Source organism: Hypomesus transpacificus, chromosome 17 (genome assembly GCF_021917145.1).
Source record: "Hypomesus transpacificus isolate Combined female chromosome 17, fHypTra1, whole genome shotgun sequence".
Lineage (NCBI taxonomy): Eukaryota > Metazoa > Chordata > Actinopteri > Osmeriformes > Osmeridae > Hypomesus > Hypomesus transpacificus.
In genome coordinates this window covers 6,894,008-6,918,828 of record NC_061076.1, presented here as the reverse complement: position 1 = coordinate 6,918,828, position 24,821 = coordinate 6,894,008, and the positions used below count along the sequence as shown (strand labels likewise).

Below are 24,821 nucleotides of genomic sequence, written 5' to 3'. Positions count from 1 at the left end.
TGGGATCAGAATGATATTGATTTTTTTTATCAAAGGTAACCCAATCCTACTAAAAAGTTTTGAACAACACATATTGAAGGTTTGATCCAAATCAAAACTAATCCATTAAGTTTGGAGTAATCCACTAATCAAATCCAAATCGAATCCAATTTCAGAATCCTTTTTATATTCTGAACAACCCATTTTCAAGACTTGATCCAATCAAAAGCCTAAATCCGATCAGATCACTTCTAAACACTGGCCCAGGGTCTATGACACCCATTTTATTGGTAATATCAGAGATTATTATCAATTATTAATTGTGATTAAGATATTGGCACCGCTGTTATAACGCGTCATAGAAAATGAACGTTAAATAGTTTGTTAATTAATTAACTAAAGACTAGAGATAAAGACTAGTTTACTACGTTGTTATCATGAAAGCTATTGATAAATGCTTCTGAATAGGCTACAGTGTGTGTATGACAAAATATTTTATGTCAGTGAAACAGACTATTGTAGAATTGAACTGTGGGCTATTTGTACATCAACATCTTAACCATTATTTTCGCTATGACCGCATACACAAAGCTAAAATCAAAATTATGTTATAATTCGATTGGTCTGCATGTTATGTAGGCCTAAGGTATGCTTTGTATGCCTTGAAGTTTTGTGAATAATTAGGCCACTGACTAAAACGAATGAAAACCTCAAACGAATGAAAACACAAGTTCATTTGTTTCAACATTTATTTAGTTTTGAACTACAGAGTGCCCCTGAGCAATGTTGTCTCTGAAATATCTTTGAAAGATGTTCAGTAGTTTATCGGTACTTCTCTTGCAGAGCCAAAGACACGGCAGCGAGGAACTTGTCAATAGACACATGAGCCTCTGGGGTGAACTCATCGGGGAACATGATGGCCAGAACCACAATGATGTTGTGGCAGAAGATCTGGGGTAAAAAAGCAAAGGATGCGTCAACGTGCTGGTTTCGTCAACAAGTCACAACATAGCGCTAAAACCCAACTACGTCTACTTTGCTAACCTTGAAGTTAGCAGGATCCACTCGCAGTTGGAAAGCGTGCAGCTCACTGAGGTTGATGAGACCCTTGGTAAGGTCTTCGATTTTGGAGACGGCTTCACCAACACCTTCAATGATGGTCTTTCCATGACTCCTCACAGGAGCAGAGCCGGGGCTCAGGTCTGGCCAGTGAGAGAAGTAGGTCTTGGTCTGCGGGTACACCACCAGCATTCTAGAAAATAATATGAATGCATTTTAAAAGGGCACCCATAGCCCATATTACCTTATAAGTTATAGGCCTACGCCTATATTTTAACTTTGTTCCAAACAACTATTCCAGAACAAGTTTTCAATACCTGGACAGAGCGTCGGATCCGACTTCTTCAGTTCTAGGTGCCACCTTTGCCCAGAAGGCCTTGACGGTTGCCTTGTCCTTAGAACTGAGACTCATCTTGTTTGTTGTCTTTGACAGATTAAATCTAGTGAAGTTTAGTGACCAGCTCTCAACTCCGTGCGTTTTATATGAGCTCGTTAAGAGGGCACACCCAACCTCTACGTGTGAAACTTTGGAAGCCTTCCAAATGTTTTAAAGATTAGCGCTTCCCACTTGCATGCGATAGAAAATAAGTAGATTTGCTCTCTTTTGAGTTTCTAACATAGCTGATATTGAGTTTTTAGCCTACTTCACTAGGCCTATACTGTTTTCGGTTCACGTTGACCAATTTTGCACAGATGCCATGTTGCAATTATTTAACGGGATTCCTACATCGTTAAAATATTACAATATTTAAAATGGTCGGCTTACTTATGAAACTATCGAACTTTTACTAGGATTATTTAATGGCAAGATTGCTGTCGTATATTGTAGGCTACAGTGTAAATAAGTAAAAGTTTACCTACTGCATGACAGAATGTATTTTATTTTATAAAAAATGTGGTGTTTATGTTAAGCAGATAACAGCAAACTGCTCATGGTCATTTGCATTATAAAGTCTGATAAATAAACATAAAAGTTTAACAGTTAGTATGAACTGAATTTGATTAGGCATTCAAATTAAACAAAATCCTTCTCCTAAATTAAATAAACAAAAAATAATTATGTGTGATAAATTGGTTTGGAAAAAGCCAACATTAAACCATTCAAATGACCACCCAACCCTAAATCAATTGATGCACAAACAGGGTGTTTTCAGATGTTGGCTATTTAAAAAACAGTTCACCACAGTATTTAACAGGGGTAATACAGTGCCCTCCAAAAGTATTGGAACAGTGAGGCCAATTCCTTTATTTTTGCTGTAGACTGAAAACATTTGGGTTTGACATCAAACGATGAATGTGAAACCAGAGATCAACGTTTCAGCTTTTATTTCCAGGTATTTACATCAGGATCTGATGCACAAATTAGAAAATATCACCTTTTTGTTCGAACCCACCCATTTGTCACGTGAGCAAAAGTATTGGAACATGTGACTGACAGGTGTGTTTTGTTGCCCAGGTGTGTCCTATTACATACATTATTCAATCAATAAATACCACTGAATGTCTACACTCAGGTTCAGATTGGGTAAGATAGGTTTTGTCTATGCAGACTGTATTCAGAGGTGAAAACAACATGAAAACCAGAGCGCTGTCTTTGGGTGAAAAACAAGCAATTGTGAGTCTTAGAAAAGATGGAAAATCAATCAGAGCCATTGCAGAAACATTGGCCATAGCCAGTACAACCATTTGGAATGTCCTGAAGAAGAAGAAAACTACTGGTGTACTAAGTAACAGACGTCGAACAGGTAGACCAAGGAAAACATCAGCAGTTGATGACAGAAACATTGTGAGAGCTGTAAAGAAAGACCCTAAAACAACTGTTAGTGAGATCAGCAACAACCTCCAGATGGCAGGAGTGAAGGTATCACTATCTACTGTTCGCAGAAGACTTCATGAACAAAAGTACAAGGGCTACACCAGAAGATGCAAACCACTCATTAGCAAGAAGAATAGGAAGGCCAGGCTGGAATTTGCCAAAAAGTACAGAGATGAACCTCAAAAATTCTGGGACAAAGTTTTATGGACTGATGAGACAAAGATTAACTTTTACCAAAGTGATGGAAAGGCTAAAGTTTGGAGAAAGAAAGGAACTGCTCATGATCCCAAACACACAAGCTCATCTGTGAAACACGGTGGAGGTAATGTCATGGCTTGGGCTTGCATGGCTTCTTCTGGGACGGGCTCATTAATCTTCATTGAGGGTGTAACACATGATGGCAGCAGCAAAATGAACTCGGAAGTCTACAGAAACATTTTGTCTGCCAATTTAAGGAAAGATGCAACCAAACTGATTGGCAGAGCCTTCATCATGCAGCAAGATAACGACCCAAAACACACTGCCAAAACAACAAAGGAGTTCATCAGGGGCAAGAAATGGAAGGTATTAGACTGGCCAAGTCAATCTCCAGACTTAAACCCTATAGAGCATGCATTTTACCTGCTTAAGAGGAGACTGAAGGGAGGAACCCCACAAAACAAACAACAACTGAAAGAGGCTGCAGTGAAAGCCTGGGAAAGCATCAAAAAGGAAGAATGCAAAAGTTTGGTGACGTCAATGGGTCACAGACTTGCTGCAGTTATTGAAAGCAAAGGATTTGCAACTAAATATTAAGTCTTATTCACTTAAATATGTTTTAAGTATATCTGTTCCAATACTTTTGATCACATGACAAATGGGTGGATTCAAACAAAATGTGATATTTTCTTAGTTGTGCATCAGATCCTGATGTAAATACCTGGAAATAAAAGCTGAAACGTTGATCTCTGGTCTCACGTTCATTATTTGATGTTAAGCCCAAATGTTTTCAGTCTACAGCAAAAATAAAGGAATTCGCCTCACTGTTCCAATACTTTTGGAGGGCACTGTAGCTTTGTAGAATAAACCTTGTTCGTGCATCGATAGGAGTATTAGAACCATTTTGGGCAATTCATTATGCATTTATTGGGTTTGACTTTAACTAGGGAGCCAGGTGGCTGAGTTGTTAGGGAGTCTGGTCATAGTGGTAATACTAGTAATCTGAAGGTTGCCAGTTCGATTCCCGGCCGTGTCAAAATGACGATGTTTCCGTGGGCAAGGCACTTCGCCCTACTTGCCTCGGGGGAATGTCCCTGTACTTACTGTAAGTTGCTCTGGATAAGAGCGTCTGCTAAATGACTAAATGTTAACTAGGCTATGGAAGCTGGTTCTTTTGTCTGCATTTAAATTATTAACCTAACCTTCCCCTTGTCGCATTTAACTTTCAAATGTTCTGTAGGCTATAAACTACGGTGTTGAAACTATATTTCTCTTTTTGAATTTACAGTCCTCTTATATTGGCCTAATAGGACATTAGGCCAAATAAACAGCCTGCATTAGTGTGTTGGTGTGTTGGTTTCTGTTACAAAATAATATGTGAATATAGGCCTTCCAACAAGACAGTATGGGCATTTGACACCCTTTATTGGTTATCTAAAGGCCTTGTACACTTTTAAACTTTTCACAAGATGTGTGGTAACGCCCTCTCCCTCAATGTGTGTGGCATGAATTTAGATTACAAAGAATTTCTCGAGACAGAAGTGGCCTACCAGTTTAAGGTTAAAGTTAAGGTTAAAGTAGCGTAATTAAATGATACCCAGGAATGACAAGTTTGCTGATCTGGCAATAGCCATTGTGTTTTTCCGTTTCAATTCAGTGAAAGGTATACTATAGGCCTACTTAAGACGCTTCTTGCATGCGAAATGTAGTAAACCTTAGCCAAAATAATTGAGTAGCCTTGCTTAATGTGCAAAAGAATTGAGTATTGAGTAAAACTCTTTTTTTTTTACTGTCGGTACATAAAACGTTTTACATATATATTATGATTGTTTTAATATTTCCCATGATGAAGCTTATGCATTTGCATAACTCACGGTAGGTTTCATGACTTGACAATCGCGTGATGCATTCATGAAATGCTTACGTAATTCACACATATCAACTGTGCTCCAAAACATGTTTGCTGGTTTCAGCAAAGGCCTAAAGACTGTGTCTTTTTCCTGAAATCTTTACGCACGACCAAAATGTTGTTTCATTAGTAGCCTAGTAGTGTTTCAATTAAGTTTGTTTTAGGAGTAGGACCTGCATAGGCCTATATATTTCCCAACGTGAACAGGTTTCCCAACCCAACAGTGCTTATCAAAATAATGTTGTGGCCTCTTATCTACTTTTTATCGTTCTCTGCCGTAGTACAGCCCATAGTTTGGACTCATCGAATTGCAAGCTTTTACATTTACATTTACATTTACATTTATTCATTTAGCAGACGCTTTTGTCCAAAGCGACTTCCAAGAGAGAGCTTCACAAAGTGCATAGGTCACTGATAATAACAACAAGATAGCCCCACAGCATTGCGGGTAGTCAAAAACAAGAAGTACATATTGTGGACAACCAAAAAATAGTGCTAAAGGGAAGAAACCATAAGAGCATGTAGTTAAACAAGTTAAAATTACACAACATTGATCTCTAAGTGCAGGTGTACCTGTAGGAAAGCAATAAAAATAGGATTAACTAAAAAAAGAAGAATACAACAGTTTAAATCAGCTACCACTAACCAACAAGAGCAACAGTCTAAGCAAGAGTCATTGTGAACCTTGAGGAAACTAGCGTTGGATTCAGCAAACCATTCCTAAGTACCATTGTACTCCCGGAACAAGTGCGTCTTGAGCCTTCTCTTGAAGGTGGAGAGACAGTCCGTGTCTCTGATGGAGGTGGGGAGTTGATTCCACCACTGGGGTGCCAGGCAGGAGAAGAGCTTGTGCTGGGACCGGGCGGTCTTGAGAGGTGGGACCACCAGGCGGTTGTCTGAAGAAGACCGTAGGTGGCGGGTGGGGGTGTAAGGCTGCAGGAGAGACTTGATGTAGTCGGGCGCAGTTCCATTCACTGCTCGGAAGGTCAGTACCAGGGTCTTGAATCTGATGCGGGCCGTTATGGGTAGCCAGTGGAGGGAGATGAGAGGGATTTTGTGGGAGGTCTATTTAAGTCCAGGTGTAACAAATTCAGTATCTTTCTGCAAAGTACCCTTAGACACAATCAAAGGCAGCAAGATTGAGTGGACGGATTTCGAGCTGGGTATTCTTCTCCGCCTTTTAGAAAATGAGAGCTCAAACGCTCGGTTTTGAAAATCCCTTATTGTGATGTCACAATAGGGAAGGTTACCTCCCCTTTCTCTGCTTTGCCCGCACAGATAATTTGGCCCACCAATGAAAAAAAGAGTTGCGACTGTGCGAGCGCGACATTGGTTTTTCCTCAACGTCATGGCTTGCAAACGACCGAAGCATAGTAGTTAGCCCCACCTCTTTCATCCTCACAGCACTCGAAGCTACTGAAACAGCGTATCCTGAGGAAAGCTCATTGTGGGACTGCTCGTAGTGCCTGTAATTCTGCACTAAGGCTGAATTTGGGGAAAGAGACTTCAGATACAGTATTAGGGTACCACTAAGGCCTATATAAAAGCATCCAAAAACAGCATGTCATGGGATCTTTAAAGCCACAATGGTAAAGACTTAAACTTTTTTTCTGCAAGATGACGTTCCTTAATACCTCCAATCAGAGCAAATTAGCCACAGCTTTCCCAGATTGTACAAAAAGGTGTCTGTTACTGCGTCAATCTCCTAATGTTTTGGGGGAAAAGCCTTCAAACAGTCTTGTACTTGCATGTGATTTATCACAATATTATTTGTGGTTCTACCCCTGTGCATATCATAAATATTCCCATTACATCCTCAATGTGCTTGACATGATCGTAGATAAGATAATTTCTTGAGACAGAGGGTACCACCTTACTTATTATCCTTAGTTTAGGGTTATTGTCTGTAGATAGAAAATATGCCCATGGAAGAACATCTTGTCTATCTGAAATATTGTTTTGATAAACAAGGCTTTATCTAATTCAAGTTACATTCGACCGTAAATGGATGTAATACACATTTCTTTAATTTACTGATAGTTGTTGATAAGACAACAGACAAAATAATCAGTTTTCTCTGGTAAATGGTGAGTATAACAGCACGCTTGATAATGTCTCCCTGAAGCCTGAGATGTCTTACAGTGAAGGTACACAAAACCCCTTATGGTCCATTTGTTTATTTTCATAAACAAAAAAAAATACAAAATGAGCATATTACATATAGCAAAAGAACATTTAAAATACAAATGATAATAAAATACACCATGTGCAAGTGAGTAAACTTAGATGTGAACAGAGTATACAATTGTAAAATTTAAAATGGAGAGTTAAATAAACAAATATAAAAGTTTATAAAATTCCAACTACTCAGACATCTGTAGATATGAAAAGACAAGGAAATTAGTAATTGCTAAAAAGGAATACAAATTCACCTTCATTGTAATTTTTAGTATGGGTTATAAAAAGTAATAATCTTAGCATGTAACATAATCTTAGCAAATTACATATATTATTGTTGTTTTGGTAAATCACTTTACACCGAATACTTCCATAGATGATATTATCTGACACCTTCCAGTGACCATACACATTCAAAGCAGACCAAGTACCTCCACTTAACCTAATTTTCACTTACCATCAAATTCACATTTCCTCAAGTTATAAAAACCTTTCACATGACCCTGAACAACATTTCAGTACCTTTACTGGATCATGACTGTCAGTAGGTGAAAGTAATTACTATTAACAGTTGCCTCATCAGGAACAGGTTTGATCCCACAGTAATAATGCTTAGCCATTTACTGATCAATATATGATCATAACACCAGAATACAATCCTATAAATCATTGGTGGCAGTGAAATATCTTTGGAACTCATCCAAATGTATAAATGTCAATGGTCAGCTTACATTAAAATCAGGTTTCCTCTCCTTTTCAGTAAAACATTACAGTATGCATTATTAGTGGTATATGGCCTCTAAAGTGGCAGTGCTGTCAGTCTACCACCTACTAGGGAACACTTGCATCTCTAAATGAACATCTCATCCAGCCAACTATGAAGGCAGGAATCTCTGTCAGTCTATCTTTGTCACCATCAAATAAAGCAGAAAAAGCCAAAAAATATACAAGTATCTTTAAAAATACTCCAGAGAACATCATTTCTGTGTACAAATATGGGTATAGGCTATTGTTTTTGAATGGGTGTACTGTATCTGAATATGTTTAGCATTAATCGGTTTAATGGCTAAAGGACACTTTTGAGATTATTGAAAAATATGTTGGTGGCTTTCAGTATTCCATAGATGATTGTGACGGCATATTTAATACCTGTAACTGTAATGTAATTGATACATTTTCATTGATATACTTACGTAAATCTGAAAAATATTTCTTGCAACAAGTCAAATATGCAGATGAAATAAAACAGGATTGATTATAATAAACTTAGAATGTCTAGTTGTCTACTGTAACAGTAGAGCTTATGTCTAGTTCTCAATTTATACTGACTGTTTAGGCTCTAAAACACAACATGAAGGAAAGCGGGATTATTACTACTCAAAACTGTTTTACTTGTCATGTGAACAGTTAACACCAGGAATAAGTAAGCAACAACACCAAACAAGTAATGTCAGAATGTAGTGTACAAAGAACTGTGAGGATAATAACACAAAGTATGGCCATACTGTAAAAGAATGCATTACATTATTTGAATGCAAGTGTCAAGTGCTAAAATATCTATGTGCTGTACAAAGAAAAAAAGGTGAATGGGAACAGGACGATGATAAACAAACTCTCACACACATACACACACTCACACAATTGTAAAGGCATTTTTGGTTGCAGACATGGAGCCGGGGGGAGTGGGGCCAAGTTCGACTTTGCAGGGTGGTCACTTTGCTTCACCAGAGGGAGGAGAGGAGCCCAAAATAGGAGACTTGGGAGAAACCTGGAGATAAAATGCACACATCAAAATCTAAAACACATAAAAAACAACAACAACCTTTATTTATAAAGCACATTTAACACAATACAAATTGATCCAAAGTGCTGTAGATAGTGCATAAAACGATATGAATTGTCTCTATGTTTAGTATTTTTACAGTGTGGATGCACAAACAGAAAGAGAGACACTTTTAATGGGATGTGAGGTTTGCTCTATTTGACTCACAGGGGAAGGAGGCTTGGCAAAGTTAAGGTGGGCGTAGAGAAGAACAGCAATGTCATTCTGGCTGGCTTCCAAGGCAATCGACAGGGCTGTGCTGCCATCCTGGTGGAGCAATAACAAGAGGCTCGTCACAAAGCAGGCGGGTGAGAAAGGTAAGAAAGGTAGGTAGGTAAAAAAAACAAAAGACAAGAGAGATGAGACACCAGATATGTTGGGGCACACAGTTGGACAGACCAGGCTTAACTTTGACCACAAACACATAGAACTTCAGAATTATGTCACATGTTTAACGAAAAACAAATAATCAGTATCATGACAGGCTAAAAGGCTGGATTCCGACCTGTGACCATGCACATTGTCCATGACCCACAATGGATGCATTATGGGTCATAAAGTCTCTTCTACCTCTCAGCCCATTAATCTATTCTCAGTGTTGAGAAATAGTGTGGTGAGTTACTATTGAAAAAGTAATCTGTTTCTTCTGTGACAAGCATTGTTAGATTTAGCCAAAGTTTAAACAGCTGCTATTCAATTACATTTTGATATATACATGTAAAATTGTTTATGGTACTTCAGAGTGATGTCATCTTGGACCCTATTAGGTTTGAAAAACAGTCAAAATGATATTTGATTTATTGACACAAAGATATTGAGGCAATGTGCACATTTTCATAAATACACCCCTTTCAGACATTTTGTATTGCGTTTTTTCCTCCACTTTAACCCTATATAAAGACATGTATTCTACACATCTGTAACAAATCAAGTCGATTGGATCTATGGTTTATGAGGAGAAAGGTTTTGAAGGTTGTACCAAATTTGGACAGTTCAAAAAAGCCATAATTCTGACGTTATGGGTCCGAAGGCTTTTCTGTTCCCCATAACGAATAAGGTATGTACCCCAAGTTCCAGAAGAATTGAAGCAATGGAGTTGAAATGCCATTCCTTTGAAAATGTGACTTTTGGGCGTTGCCTGTGGCGCCCCCTAAGGTCCAATATGGCCCATTATTGGTATGGTGGTACCCACTTAGCCTGGTCCTATCCAGACTCTCGTACATTTCATTTGTACAGAGAGTCTGGGCTCACTCCATTGACAAGGATTAACTTCCTTGAAGGCAGGTACTCTGTTGAAGTTTAAACTATTGGATCTGCCTAGAGCCATTCTGGGTCTGCCATAACCAATTGCTAGCGTTCGCCTTAGCCAACTCCTTCACGACTAACGGAGCTAGATGGAAAATCAAACGAACTCCGTGGGGATCAACGATTGTTCTTGCTCTGGCTTCAACTTCTGGATATTTGGCAGCGTTGCCACAACGGACCGAATGGCTTTGCTCGCATCTTTCTCCGCCGCCATTACGGAAGTACAACACAAACTAGCGCACAAAATCAACGTCATTGTTCTCAGCCACTCCCTCTGTTCGCTGATTGGACATGTAGAAAGTTAACCGGAGACATCTGACTTACGTACCTCAAGCCCAGACGCAGTACAGAAGCAAAATCTAAATTGAGCGGAAGTACGTAGGAGGGCAGAGCCAGACTAGTACCCACTGGCTTGTAGTATTAATGTGCCAAAATAGAAAACGTGTGGCCAATAACATTTTCAGTTACTGTGGCGCAAGGAGAAGAGGATTAATAATAATAATACAAACAACAAATACAATAGGGTCCCCCTACCGGAGGAACTGTAAAAAGGTTAGGAAAAAGAGGGCGGGCTCTATTCACTCACGTTATCCGTCAGGGTTGCATCGCAGCCTGGCACCGACAGCAGCTGGCGTACAATGTCTACGTGGCCATGTTCACAGGCACACATGAGGGCGGTGGAGCCGTCGTCGTCACGGATGTTGACCTGCGCCCCGCAGGAGATCAGCGCTCGCACCATGTCCCCTCGTCCATGGCTCACGGCCAACATCAATGCCGTCTGACCGGCCTGTGGCGACGCAAAACGCAGAAGCTCAAAATCAAAGGGTCCATGATCAAATTGCTATGACTCTGCCTAATGCGCTTTCTAGGCCACAGTTACATGGCGCCTTTTGATAGCTGCATAAAGAGCCAGGATCGCCGCACTCCTAGATGTTTCCAAACTGAAGGAGTTGGGGTTGCTATGCTGTGGAGCTTTGAGAACCATACGTACAAAGTTGGATTTTTTTTTTTTTCAAACTTTCAAATGGATACTTTTCGTGGGGATCATACGCACTGTTTTCTAAATGAGGCACTAGTCAGGGGGTTTTCCAGCTTGGCTGAACCAGGGGCTGCAGGAGAGCCTGTTGGCCAGCAGGGGGCGTACCTGGCTGGCTTTGGCGTTGACGTCCCCGGTGCGCAGCAGCTGCAGGACAGTGTGAAGGTCACTGTCAGAGTGGAAGGCAGCCAGAGCAGTCAGCATAATGGCTGTGTAGCCTGCCTTATTCTGCTTGTCAGCATTACACAAACCTGGGTAGGGATGTGGGGCAAACCGTTACGCCAGGTCATCACAGTGAAGACTAACTACAGCGTATGTAGCTCACATGTAATTCATGCATGCATATATACACAGTATATATATCTGGGATAAGCCACTAACATGATGGGCCATCTAAAATGACAAACGCACACCCACATCCCAGGCTCACCCGTGTCCAGCAGCAGTTTGACCACAGGGAAGTTGGAGTGGGACACAGTGTAGTGCAGGGCTGTGTTGCCGTTGCCGTCGGCCATGTTGACCACAAACTCCAGCAGCTGTGGGGAAATGGAGGCAAAGGTGTCCATGTGGGCTCGGACCACGGCTGTGTCTGCCGCCTTGTGGCAGGACACACGGAGCCACTCCTGCAGCACCGTGGTGTAGGCTGTCCTCTGAGAAAGAGACACACGAGGCAGGCCTTAGACACACGCTCACACGGATCAAAACAAAGGAGAGATGTTCACTGAGAGTCCCACAGTCAGGTCCACACACAAGTAGGCTGACTGTAAATGAGTGCAGAGATAGAATAGAGCGTACCGCATCCTGTTGGCTGAAGGCGTTGGGTTCACCAAGAGCTTTCTGAAGGGCATTGAGAGCTGCCATCAGGCTGTCACCCAGTGTTAGTCTGTGGGAATCAAGAGAAACAATGCCACTCAATTAGGTAAAGATACAGATAACAGATAACAGATTTCATGATAAGATCATTTGTGTGATGGTATTTATTTATGCCAACCTGCTGTCTTGATTGGCTGAAACACTGTTACTTGGGCTGCTGTCAGGTGATGGTTTTGAGGCTGACGCCTGAATAGTGCACTGCTGGGAGCTTTGTTTAGAGGCTGTTGATTGGTTGGCCCCATGCTGAGGAGCGAGGTTAGTCGTATGTGCCTCTTGTTGCTGGGTGACTTCAGTGGTCTCTGATTGAGTGGTATTCTGCTGTGGTGTGCTGCAGGTAGGAGGTGATTGGAGGCTGTCTCGTTCAGGTGCTGGTTCAGTGCTTGAAGTTTCAGAGGTACTCTCCTGAGGGACTGTGCTGTCTGGTAATTGGTTGATACTCTCCTGAGGGGCACAGTCACTGACTGAGGACTGGAATGTGAGTGTAGAGTCAAAGGCTGGTTGTGGAGAAGTATATTGCTCTACGACTGTGTCCATGGCTGGTGATTGGGTAGGTTTGTGTTGAAGTCGTGTGTTTGTGACTGCTAACAGGTGGGTGCTCAGCTCAGTGGCAGGCTGAGAGGCTGGTGGTTGGCTGGCCGTCTGCAGAGGTGTGAGGTCTGTAGCTGGGGCCTGGGGGGAGTCAGGGACACCTGTTGGCTGGTTGGGCTGAGCTGCAGTATCCGGCAGTTTGTCCTTGGCTTCATGATATTCACTAGAATCACTCTCCTCCTCCGAGCTCTCACTGCTGCTGTCTTCTGAAGACGTCGACTCATACCTGGAGGACAAGAACAAGCGTTACTTTCCGTAACACCTTATGCACCTTAGGAAAACAAACCTTTCGTCGGAGTTACACAAACGTACCCGCCATTGACTCCAATGAACTGCAAGTTCTTCTTCGTCGAGGGAGAGCCAGATTCAACTTCTGCCTTCCGCTTCATAATGGACCTCAGAGCGGACTGGGGAGAGGCCGAAGCTGAAGACGAGAGCAACAGTCAACGCTACGTCCCGTGGTTTAGATTCATATTTACAAGTTGGACAACATTAAGCTCCAATTACCAGACTTTGAGAGGTCCTCTTGAGACTGGATGGCTTCTATGACTGTATGCTGGTGTGCCTCTCCTTCCTTCAAATTTAATGAAGCCATCTGTTTGTCAATGATTTCCATGGTGACTGCGGGATTAGTCACTGGCACAGAAGTGGATACCTCGCTTCTCAGGATGTCTCGTACCTGCCTGGAGCTGATGGCGATGGGTAGCTCAACAGGTGGCTCTGGGAAATTATGGAAAATAAAACAGAGGTCAAGACCATTTAAATAATACTCATGTATGCATGACAAAATGACCTGTTCAAAAAATTCGAAAAGTCATCAAGTCCTTCAGTCAGTTACAGTTAACACATATAATTCCCTGTGGATACTGTGCCTACCTTCTGAGCCCGGGGTTTGAGCATGTCCTCCCTGGATTGCACCAACTGGAAGAAGGGCGATGGAACTGCACCCCTCTGCTCGGAGCAAGGTGCCCACCCCCACCACAGTGGGCTGCTCCAGGGTGTACACCTGGATACCCACAGTCCTCTGCTGTCTGTGCTGGGGCTGCTGGGTGAAGCTGACCACAGTCTGCAGCCCCTGTTGCTCCTGCCAGCCCAGACTGGTGGCTCTGGCAAAGTGCTCAGCCTGGGGGGCCTGTGCCTGGGACTGCATCTCTCTCTGGGCCTTTTCCACCTGCTGCTGGGAAACCTGCAGCTCATCCATGGTCCTCTTAAGTTGTCCCTCCAGCTGGCCTACCTGGTTCCTCAGGGCCTGTGTCTCTGGAGGCAGGCCCAGATCCTGCTCCTGTACTCCTACGCCCACCTGACAGCTGCCCCTCTGCTCCTCTGGACCAACACCAATGGTGCGCACCTCCCTTTTGCCGCCCGGACGCACGCCACCAACGATCACCGTGTCCTCTATCTCACAGCCCGAGTCCTGCTTGATGCTGTCTGTGGAGGTGGGGGACTGCACCCCTGCTGGCATGGAGGTCCTGCCCGCCCCAGCGCTGACCTCCTCCTCAGGGATGTCGATGTAGAGCTCCCCCCGGGGCCGGCCCCTGCCGAACCCCAGCGTGTGGCCCAGGAACTTCTGGCTCTTCAGCTGGACGCTGAGCTGCCGTTTCTCCTCCTGCAGCACGGAGATCTTCACCTGGAGCACGGGGATGGTCTTTACCTGCTCCTCCAGCTCGCGGATCTTTCTGAGGGCCACGGCCATCTGCTCCCTGACGTGCTGCAGGTGGGCGGGAGTGGGGGACACGGGCGTGGACAAGCCGGAGCTTATGGGGGTGAAGGAGCCTCCTCCCTGGGCTCGGTTGAAGCTGTGGGCGCTGCTGAGGGAGGTGGTGGAGCCGGCCACGCTGCTGTGCATGCTGCCCAGGTTGGAGAACCGACGGCTGTCTTTCTCCTCCTCCAGCTTCCTCCGAGCGTCCAGCAGGGTCTTCTCCACCCGTGCTGTGCTGAAGCTAGGCCTCTGGGAGGTGTGGTAGCCCGGGGCGCAGTAGGAGAAGGAGGAGTGTCTGCTGTCCATGCTGGTGTTGGAGCACAGGGACTCTGTGGAGGTCCACCAGGAGCCCGTGTAGCCGTAGCCACGGGGAAGAGAGCCGTACCGAGGCCGACGCTGCATGGGCACCCTCTTGATGGTGTTGCCTTTCTCAATATCGTTGACATATTTGAGGAAGTCCAGGTCCAGACGGTAGCCGTAGGGGGTCTCCACTGAGTACGGCGCCTCCTGTTCCTTCCCGTGAAGGGAGGGGGGAGCTGGCGGGTTAAGCTTCCCTAGGGAGGAAGGAAATCAACTTTAAACAGGCGGAAATCTGCGTCTAATCTCAGACTCAGACTTCAGAAAATAGCATTATCTCTTGGCTACTGCGTGTTTATGTATGTGCTCTAAAAGGATCTCTAAATGAGGTACAAACTAAATGAAGGACAATTGAAATGAAGTACAAACACTGTTAAATACTTGGGTTACAACCTGACCTCGACAGATTTCTGGTATCATAAGCCTTTATGGTTATGGTTGTTATGGTATGCTTTTGGTTATAATTTTATGTTAATGTTAAACCCTCATGATAGATACAAATATTACATGCAGATTTTCTGAAAAGATTTAAATAACACAACAAAATATATGAGGGTATACCTGGGAAGCTGGGGTCCATATGGAGCACCTGAGCCATGATGATTCACCTGTGGCTGCCTGTCACACGTTTGCCCACAAATCCTCACCTGAAAAGATACAAACACACAATGAACACTTAGGGTTAATGTTTCTGGTAAAAGAGCAGATGCCATGCCAATCTACAGACATGGGTCCCAAAACCTCAGAAGTGCCAGTATTGGTTGGTAGCCCCTAACATGTACATGTACAGTCAATGTCAGTGAAGATGTGTTGTGAGACAAAATCTATTCCAGTCACTGCTCCCTTTCCTACTTTCTTTCTCAGTTTCTTCTGTGTATTGTCTTTTAATATATCTTGTATATATTGATGTTCCTGATATTCAGCAAAGGGGAGAAGCAGAATAGTTTCCTGGCAGCTTGTTCCAAGGGTGAACGTGGAGGCTGCCAGTTACGACCTTATTAGGAATCATTTGCGCACTCTAAGAGGTTCTGGATTTAGGGGTTAGAGACACACACTCTCTCTCTCTCCGACTCTTTTTCCACAACTTCCCCCCATGCCTAGTTTTCTCCGTCCTCTCTTTCCCTCCCCTCCCTGTCTCCCTCTCTTTACCCTTGAACGTGTCAGCTGATGATCAGGAGATATCAGCTGTCCCCTTCCTCTCGCTCCCATGCACTCATCCCAAGCAAATACATTCATCCAATTAGCAAATGACCAGTTGGAAGCACAGAGAGTGTTAATACATTATTCATGTCTTCCTAAGATGCGGCCCGTTAGCTTGATATAGTTGGGTGTTGTCAGAAATGACAAGACAATTTTCCTGACAGCAGTTCGTGTCAGCTTGCCCCACTGGGAATGACGTTCTGCCAGCTATGACATACTGCCCACAAGGATCTGCCTCTCAGTCTGTGTGTCTCCCCTGCTAAACATTAACTTTCTAGGTCACTGGTTTGTGGGAACCTGGGATGTAATGTTTGAACTATCTGTATTGTAACATTAGTAACGTGAGCGTCATTACATAAGTCAAAGAAAGTCAGGAAGGAATCAAAAGTTTGGACTTGACCACTTTATTCTCTCCACATGCTTCGTTCCATGACCATGTTTCTTTTTGATCAGCACGAATGGAGTCTCTCAGCTTCATTCAATTTGGTCTTTCTCTTCTCATTCTCTCTCTCTCTTCCCTGACTCTCGCTCTCACACACACTAACCTCTCTCTGTCTCTCCCTCTCATCTCGTGACCCTCGTCACTGCCTGTTTATGCTCTTGCCCGTTTGAGGAAAAGTAGGGCACTTGGAAACACTGACTGAGTTGACTTGGTATTTTGGAGCCCTTTTAGTCAGTCGAATGTCGCTGTATAATTCCTCCTTATCTCTGTCCCTTCATCAGACTCCCCCACCGTGACGTGGAACACAGTCAAACACAAACTGTTTGACTGCACACACAAAAAGTGAGGAGAATGTAGGCATTTTGATACAATCTCTCACACTTTGATATATTCACATTTAATCTCTAAGAATTGTTAGCAGAACATGCTGTCCTACTGATTTAAATTGTAGAAATTGTGGATTTAATAACTTTCAAAAAGAGTCAGTTTAGGAAGGTACAGACTAGCGTTCACGGTGAGACATTTGATAAGATTTGATGTAATTGGCCTAACAAACATCCCCGCCTATAGCAAGGATGTCCAAAACGGTCCTCTCCTCACTAAACTCTCACCCTCTATCCTGCTCTCGCAAGCTTTCCATTTCAATACATCCCCTCCTTTCTTCCCTCATTCAAATCAAGTGGACACATAATTTGCTGCTCTCTGCTTCAAATTTCCCTGTCCCCTTTCTCTTCTGTTCTCTCCTTCTCTCTCAAATGCCTCGCCTGGTGCGCCCATACCTCCCCTCCCCCCAACCCTCCGCATCTGCCAGCACTAGCAACAGCACCTCGCTGGGTGTTTGTGATGTGTGCTGCGCTCCCATGTGTGTGTTGGTGACCTTACTCCCTCTCTCCCGGCTCTTAAACAGTGTTCCATTGACATGACAGTGAACAGAGACCAGTGTGCCCACTCCTCACCCTCAGCCCACCATTCTTCAGCCCTGCTCGACCCTCCTCTACCCTCCTTGATCTACCCTCCTCTACACCGCTCTACCCTCCCTGATCTACCCGCCTCTACACTGCACTACCCTCTTCTACCCTGCTCTACCCTCCCTGATCTACCCGCCTCTACCCTGCTCTACCCTCCCTGATCTACCCTCCTCTACGCCGCTATACCTTCCCTGCTCCACCCTCCTCTACACTGCTCTACCCTCCTTGATCTACCTTCCCTGATCTACCCTCCTCTACCCTGCTCTACCCTCCCTGATCTACCCTCCTATACACTGCTCTACCCTCCCTGATCTACCCTCCTCTACACTGCTCTACCCCTCCTCTACCCTGCTCTACCCTCCCTGATCTACCCTCCTCTACACTGCTCTACCCTCCCTGATCTACCCTCCTCTACACTGCTCTACCCTCCCTGATCTACCCTCCTCTACACTGCTCTACCTATCTTCCAGCCCTCCTCCAGCTCTGCTTTACCCTCCTCTAGCTCTGCTCTACACTCCTACAGCCCTGCTCTACCCTCATCAGGGAGGAATGCCTCCCTTGCCCGAGACAAATGCCCCCTCCCTCCTTCCCCCCAACATTCCACAATAACGGAAGTTCACATTGCCCCCTCCAGGGTCCCCCCACCCATTCCAACTATTAAGATTAGGAATTGGAAGGGGAGGGGGGAGAGTCAGGAGGTATGACCCCACCTCAGGTTCCTGGGACAAATTAATTATGTTTGACTGAAACATCATGTAGGACAAGTATGACCGCATGCAAGCTATGTTGCTTGCTTTGAAATTCTATAACATAATACAGGGCATGCACTTTTGCTACAGGAGAGTGAGTTATAATGGTTTCTCATAGTTACAAAGGTTACAGTGAGTAAACACGACTCCCCTGGGCCAACAGATTAATAAAATAGTTGATGGCAACAATACAAGAAACCAAGTCTGTAGTGTCTAGGAGTGGGATTACCAACCCCAGTGGCAAAGATGTGGGTTTTTAACTCTCAGAGCCAGTTCCTTACGGGTGTCAACCAAACAGTCTTCATTCACTGTATCACCTCATTTTCATTGCCATGACAAGGGATTATTTCTGACGACATAACCAAGTTAGACATTCCTTAGTTCTCTCTACCCAGAGTAAGTCCTGATGGATCTTTCCATTGACTCTTTTTAAGTCTTAGACTTTGGTGATTCCTATTCTGCACAAGGTTGGGAATGGTTTAGGCATTAGGAAGCAAGGGATTTAGTTTCTGCTCCGTACCAGCTGCTCAGCTCCGGGTGCAGCAGGGATGGTCTCTCCTCCCCAGTCTCCTTGCAATGGCTCCTCTCCCCCGGTCTCCTTGTCTCTCCCTGATTTTACGGCACCTAAACACAGAAATACGGCATGCGAAAGACATTTTAAATGACATAATAACAGCTGTGAGGTAGTGGTTTCATCCACGTTTCAGTATGTTTTTTGTTACATGTTACATGTTATTTTTTTTTTACACATGAAGTACATTAAAGATAGAACCAGAGCAGGCTGCGCCCGCGTCTACAGGAATTGCCAGGGATCTAAATGACATGCAATCGCGTCCCATCTGTTCCATCGACGCCGTCATCGAGGAATGTCGAGGATAATAATAAGAAAACCTTTGCATTGTGAACTAAAACCAGAGGCGCATTCCGCTGCTTCGCACTGACACCACACACCATGAGAATCAGACCCTCGTCTTCCCCACAACATGTCAATCAAGCTCGCCTCCTTACAAAGCCCACTCGATGACCCTCCGAGCTGCCGCTCTCACCCCGTTCTCTCCTGCCTCGCAATCATCGTCTCCCTCCTCTCCTCCACCACAACAACACGCTGTGTGGCTAATCAATCCAAGCCTGGGAACCACCCTACCATGACATTGAGCAATGCTCTCTGTTTCCATGTCTCCATGACTCACCCTCCTCCAGCCGGTGCCATGAACACCCACTCTGGCGCTAGGCAGGAACACCCCAAAGTCCCCTGCCTGTGTGCGTTAGGGGGCCGACATTTTGTTGGAGGTTTCCATGGCCCGGCAACGTTGATGACTGCCATTAAACAGACATACGAAGGGGGATGGTATTAGGGAGCCCATTGTTTAGTACTTTTGTCATAGCAGAAGGACAGATGCAGGGAAAGATGGAAAGAGAGAGTGAGAGAGAAAGAGAGAGAGAAACAGACCCTTACACAGGAACGACAGCCAAATCACAAAGAGCCATTCATTCAGCCCCTAGTTCCACAGCTGGTTCTAATATAGGGCTAGGAGGGGCTGAGAGAGAGAGAGAAAAAAGAGAGAGACAGAGAGACAGACAGAGATTTAGATAGAGAGAGAGAGTGAGAAGTGAGACAAAACACAAGAGAGCTTGAAACCTCTAAACAAACATAATAGTGGTTATGGATCCAGACACTGTCAGAAATAAGAAACATCTGAAATGACCAAGGTTTATGTCTACTTAACATGTCTGCATCAGTACAAACTATCTGATTGCTCTCAAATGTTCTGTCAATATATCCTAACATTGACAGCTGCTTACAAACCTGATGCAAGTGTATAACTGTGAGGCAGTCCATTAACGCACAGCATTCCCCTGGTGCAGAGGAGAGGTGCGTGATAGTGTGTACATTCCTTGGTCCGTATGACAGACAAATACTCCTGAAGAGATTCAGTCGTTGTATCTCTCCCCTTTCCTAGGACACAAACTCCTACCTCACAGCTGAGAACACACACTCTCACACACACACACACACACACACACGCACACAAACTCCCCCAAGACCCTTTGCACCCCTTCAGTGTGTCTCCCACACAGCTGTATAACTTCTGTTTATTTCCTCAGACGAGGTCTTTGATGAGACAGGCCAGGAGAGACCTAGCCGTTTCAGTCATCAACACACAACTACTCAAACTGCAGGCCGGGATGGAGGGCCTGAAAACCACCGTAAAAAATAATGTGGCCGCCTCTCAACAGCAACCATGTGATGACGACATGCGCCCACTCAAAAGATCAAATCGCCATGGCCAAGTCACTCGACACCCCATCCGGCAGCGAGCCCTGAGGCTGTGCACGAGGGAGCCCCGTCCCACCAAACAGACTTTAACTGGGCCTCTCCCATGTGAATAGACTGGTGGGGCACAGTGATCTCCACGCATCTGCACTGTCTGAGGGCTGATCAAGAAAGGGTTACAGGAAAGGCAGCTCCATCCCTCTATTCCCCCAGGATCCAGAAACAACCCAGTCACTTCCTCCGAAACTCAGGAGAAAGAGTAAGAAGGAGAAGAGAGGGTAACGAGGCGGAGAGAGAAACTGGGAATGAAGGAGTGTGTGGAAAGAGAGAGAGTAACAGTTGGGGGGAAAGGGAGGGAATGTGAGAAAATAAGGGTGAGACTGAAAAGGGAAAGAAAAGAGAAGGAGAGGCATTCTTTTTAAGATGGAAAATTCTAGAAGGATAGTCCCGTGATTATTTGGAGGTTCAGTATCCACCAATATGAATCACTGGATAGTCCATCAGCTGCACCAGAAGAGAGCCTATTCTTGCCAAAGCAGAGCAGATATAGGTAAGGGGTGATTAGACCAGGCTTTAGTGAAGCTCCTTACCAACAGTAAGGAAGGATCCTCGGGACCACTCTATACAATCCAATCAATTGTGCGTGTAACATTTCCATTGCTTTTTGTGCAGACTCCCACTTAGATTGGCCTTTTAGGGTCTAGAAACACAAACAGCTAAATTCTCATAACTAAAAACAGCCCATTGTTATTTTGTCAACACCCAATGTAACAGAATTTCGAAAACAAAGACATTCAATGACTAGAATAACTGAAAAACTATAACAAGATATAAACACTAGTGAATGTTAGTGGAGCATAACCCACATATGAATTTCATTAATATTTATGTATGGCTGAGGACTCCTGCATGTGGCCCTACTCTGCATCCCAGATAGCTCCATCTAGTCATATGGCCAGTAATGAATAATAACCAACGAACAACAAGACCGCCCCAGATCCCAACCACCCCAGACATCAACTTGGCAGACTGAAGTACAGATAGCAGGCCTGTCTGTCAGCAGCACTGTGTTTACATCTGCAACTGTGCTTTCATTTATATCCCTACTTGACAGGCAAGGCATTTACATTTGTGAGAGAGACACATGAAGTCATATCACCAGAGTAAAACAAACAAACCTCTCTTCTGTGGAGAAGGTCCTCTGGTGTCTGACTAATGTGGGGTTTGGAGTGGGAACACTCAAGTCATTACTCAATCATGAGGCATCCATCTCTAAGAAGTTGGAGGCCAAAAATGAGTGCCCGGTGCAAGCGGGCCTGTTTTTGCGATGGAGGAGTGGCGCGGGGAAAAAGACGACATACTGCTGCAAGCGTCAGGCCCAGACTAAACCAGCCCAGGTGGGGCCAGGCCGAGCCAAGCCAGGCCAGAAGGGAACCGGGCCCCGCCCAGGGAGGGGCCTCCCTCCTCACATTACAGTTGGAACAGGAGCAGAATAAACATCATCCCAGCTGCTATTGGTCATTGTGCTGACCTTCAACAGGAAACGAGGCAAGGGTGGGGCTGAGACACAGGAATGACCAGGGAAACAAAAAAAGAGCAAGGCATTAAACAGGGAAAGGGAGAGAGAATTCCTGAGCAGTGCTGGAGGTGGGGATCAGGAGTGATGAAGGCCAGAGAGACAGTGTGTTGTAATGATTTGGGGAAGTGGAGGGGTGCTGGTGTGTGAAGGAGAGGCAGACGAAGACCAGAGCTGCAGTTAGGACAGCACGGTGGAGAGGTGGTCAGGGCAGTGTTGGGGTTAAACCCATGGGGTCAATCAGTTGGAGTTGAGCCTGGGGCAGCACATGGGACTGGGAGGGGGTGGAAGAAAAGTTGATGTCTTCTAGTAGTGGTCCCCTCACAAGGGTCCTGACCAATTACTACCTGATTCTATTAAAGCTGTAAATGAAATGGCCACTAGACCACAGACATGGCAAATTGGCACACACTCACATTCCAAGGGGAGTTTTGGGGAGTTTATGAACAGAGCAGTCCATCTTTTTTTCTGAAGGTTTAATGTTTTAAGGAGGATTACTGAAGATTAGACAATCCGATAATGATTTTCTGCCTTATCGGGACATATGGTCACTAATGTTATTAAATTGGCGTCTTCCTCTTAGCCTACCCCAGATATTCTGACCAAATGCCCATTCTGCATTCATTGTTACATTGTTTACAAAAGTCAGCTTTCTGTCTGCAACTATAAGGTCACTTTAATGAGACAATAAATGGATCTGAGAAACAGTGTTACACTGTCTCCTTATGTACATATCATGTACCATTAGGAGAACTAGACTATACAGTGTCAGCCATAACTGTTTACAAATGTGATGGACTGTGGCCCAGAGTACATGTCGCAGTTTACATCCAAACAATCTATAGGGGCCTACTTATTGTCAAATCCTTAGATAATTCATATATATCGTTCTATTGCCCCACAAAACGTTTCTCAATAGAAAAACAGACTGCATCTGCAAAGGGACAGTTTGACATGTTGTGAACTGCCACTTCATGTGAATAAATCCAGACAATTACAGGCAGCCTCATACAGGTTCAGGGCGTAATACCACCAGTCTTGCTAAACCATTTAAACGCCCAGCGTGTCGCCAACCGTACAAATGGGGTTTATAACCTGCATTCCTCCGTTTGAAATTCCACTACAGCGCCCCTTGTTCAAAACGTTGTAATTTGGAATTTGAGTCCGTGAGACGGACACATTCCATCCTTACAGAGGCTGGCGAAACATGGGGGCAACTCCAGCTGGGCACTATCCATGACAACCCAATGGGACCATCATCATCATGCGACATGGTGATTCAAATCATATTCAGCTCAACTTGAGGAACGTTTGACATTACGCTAGATTGCTTCACTCAAGATAATAATTATTTAGACACGTTTTCGTCAAGACAGTCTTAGCTCCCGAGATTGGACAATTTACGCCTCTTGGCGAACAAACGTCCCATTTAATCAGAGGTCAAAACGTAAAAAGGCAAAAGAGAAAACAATTCGAAAATATGCATAATCAATACAATCCAGTGAGGCAACTTATTCTGAAACTTTCTTTCAGCATTGGTCCTACGTGCAGTCACCCATTCAATTTGACCAATGAGTGGCTATACCATCTAACAGTGATTAGGCAAAGCGGCAATAAGAAACTGATGAACATCTGGAAGTAATGAAACCTACAAAATGCACGGACCCACCCACTCCATTAAGTCAAAACATTCACGGGTTTGTTTTTAGTCAATAATCTTCAAACCTTAGTGAGGAGCTTAAGTTCAAAGAGAATTATATCACATGTATTAGGCTAGTTTCAGTAAGAATTGGAAAGGTTTCCTTGAAGTTTGACAATATATGAGTCAACAAGCCTAACATGTGAAAATAAATGTTAACCACTTCAGTAACAGTAGAAGGAAACATTGAAATCTACAAGGTGTATTACTTATAGGTTGAATTGAAAATACATTATTTTGACTGTCTCGAGACAACTGCTCTTGGACAACACGCGCTACAATAGGCTACTCAATGCATTGTGTGCGCTCATCGACGGACTATACGAGCGCATGCATAAGATGATGCTCTGACCAAAAACCAAGAACGAATGCAAATCCACGAACAACTGGTGTCTAATGCGAAAGGTTATGAGAATACAATGTGCCAGACAGTCGCAATTTAGCTATAACTAAATTGTGTGCTAGTATGTGGATAAGAGACCCGTTACTTTAGTTAGTAGGCTACGACCGAGATATGGGTAGGACCCGTACTAGACAAAAGAAGCATTTTTCAAGACACATTTCTAAACTCGTTAACTAAGCAAATATACTTACGGTAACAATAGAAAGATAAAGCTCAGTTAAATATTTTCGTTGTAGTCCTTACCTATCCCCAAGAAATCCTTTTAGACGTCTCGGTCCGGGAGCGCTCACTGACAGCGAGACAAAAAAACACCGCAACCAAGACAAGACCCCCTCCCTCTTCCATCTTAAAGGGCCAGCAGCGCAAATTTGACGCGACTGGTTGGGGGTCCCAAACTGTATGTGGCATGTATGTTTTTCGGTTTTGAATAATCAACTAGCATATTATGTTAGGGGTCACTAAGATATAGCGCATTTAAAATATCACCATAGTCTACGTGAAAAACATATTTAAGTTTAAAAGGACCGGGTGCCCTCACAATATGCAGTCCATTCACATTTTATCAGTGGCTGTAATAAAGGGGAATATGGTTCGCGTAAAATTACGTCATACATTTCAGTACTTTCCTGTGTCTAACAATATAGACTACACTGCAGACAAAAGCCTGCTAGTTTGTCTACACTTAAGGTT

At 44.1% G+C, this 24,821-nt stretch overlaps 2 protein-coding genes across 3 annotated transcripts; both read right to left on the bottom strand.

The window, feature by feature from the left end:
- Positions 1-714: 714 nt before the first annotated feature.
- LOC124478944 (hemoglobin subunit alpha-2-like) lies at positions 715-1,502 on the bottom strand. Its single transcript, XM_047037361.1, has 3 exons — positions 1,356-1,502; positions 1,024-1,231; positions 715-930 (listed from the first exon to the last, which is right to left on the bottom strand). The coding sequence occupies exons 1-3, from the start codon at positions 1,448-1,450 to the stop codon at positions 802-804; spliced, it is 432 nt and encodes a 143-aa protein (XP_046893317.1). The 5' UTR covers positions 1,451-1,502; the 3' UTR covers positions 715-801.
- Positions 1,503-7,122: 5,620 nt separating this feature from the next.
- Positions 7,123-24,473, bottom strand: kank2 (KN motif and ankyrin repeat domains 2). 2 transcript variants are annotated; one of them, XM_047038770.1, is made up of 13 exons: positions 24,375-24,473; positions 18,699-18,802; positions 15,381-15,466; positions 13,640-15,016; positions 13,271-13,483; positions 13,076-13,187; positions 12,294-12,989; positions 12,098-12,185; positions 11,733-11,952; positions 11,411-11,553; positions 10,853-11,053; positions 9,130-9,228; positions 7,123-8,907 (listed from the first exon to the last, which is right to left on the bottom strand). In XM_047038770.1, exons 3-13 carry the CDS (start codon positions 15,415-15,417, stop codon positions 8,851-8,853), a joined length of 3,243 nt encoding a protein of 1,080 aa, XP_046894726.1. In that variant the 5' UTR covers positions 15,418-15,466; positions 18,699-18,802; positions 24,375-24,473; the 3' UTR covers positions 7,123-8,850. The 2 variants fall into 2 exon arrangements, with proteins under 2 accessions (XP_046894726.1, XP_046894727.1); XM_047038771.1 differs by lacking the exon at positions 24,375-24,473 and adding an exon at positions 19,369-19,740.
- Positions 24,474-24,821: the final 348 nt, after the last annotated feature.

Coding starts and splice junctions, on each gene's coding strand:
- LOC124478944 (XM_047037361.1), bottom strand. CDS start 1,450: ATGAGTCTCAGTTCTAAGGACAAGGCAACCGTCAAGGCCTTCTGGGCA. Junction 1,232..1,355: donor GGATCCGACGCTCTGTCCAG/GTATTGAAAACT, acceptor ATTATTTTCTAG/AATGCTGGTGGTGTACCCGC. Junction 931..1,023: donor TGGATCCTGCTAACTTCAAG/GTTAGCAAAGTA, acceptor TTTTTACCCCAG/ATCTTCTGCCACAACATCAT.
- kank2 (XM_047038770.1), bottom strand. CDS start 15,417: ATGGCTCAGGTGCTCCATATGGACCCCAGCTTCCCAG. Junction 12,990..13,075: donor TTCATTGGAGTCAATGGCGG/GTACGTTTGTGT, acceptor CTTGTCCTCCAG/GTATGAGTCGACGTCTTCAG. Junction 12,186..12,293: donor TCAGCCAATCAAGACAGCAG/GTTGGCATAAAT, acceptor TGATTCCCACAG/ACTAACACTGGGTGACAGCC.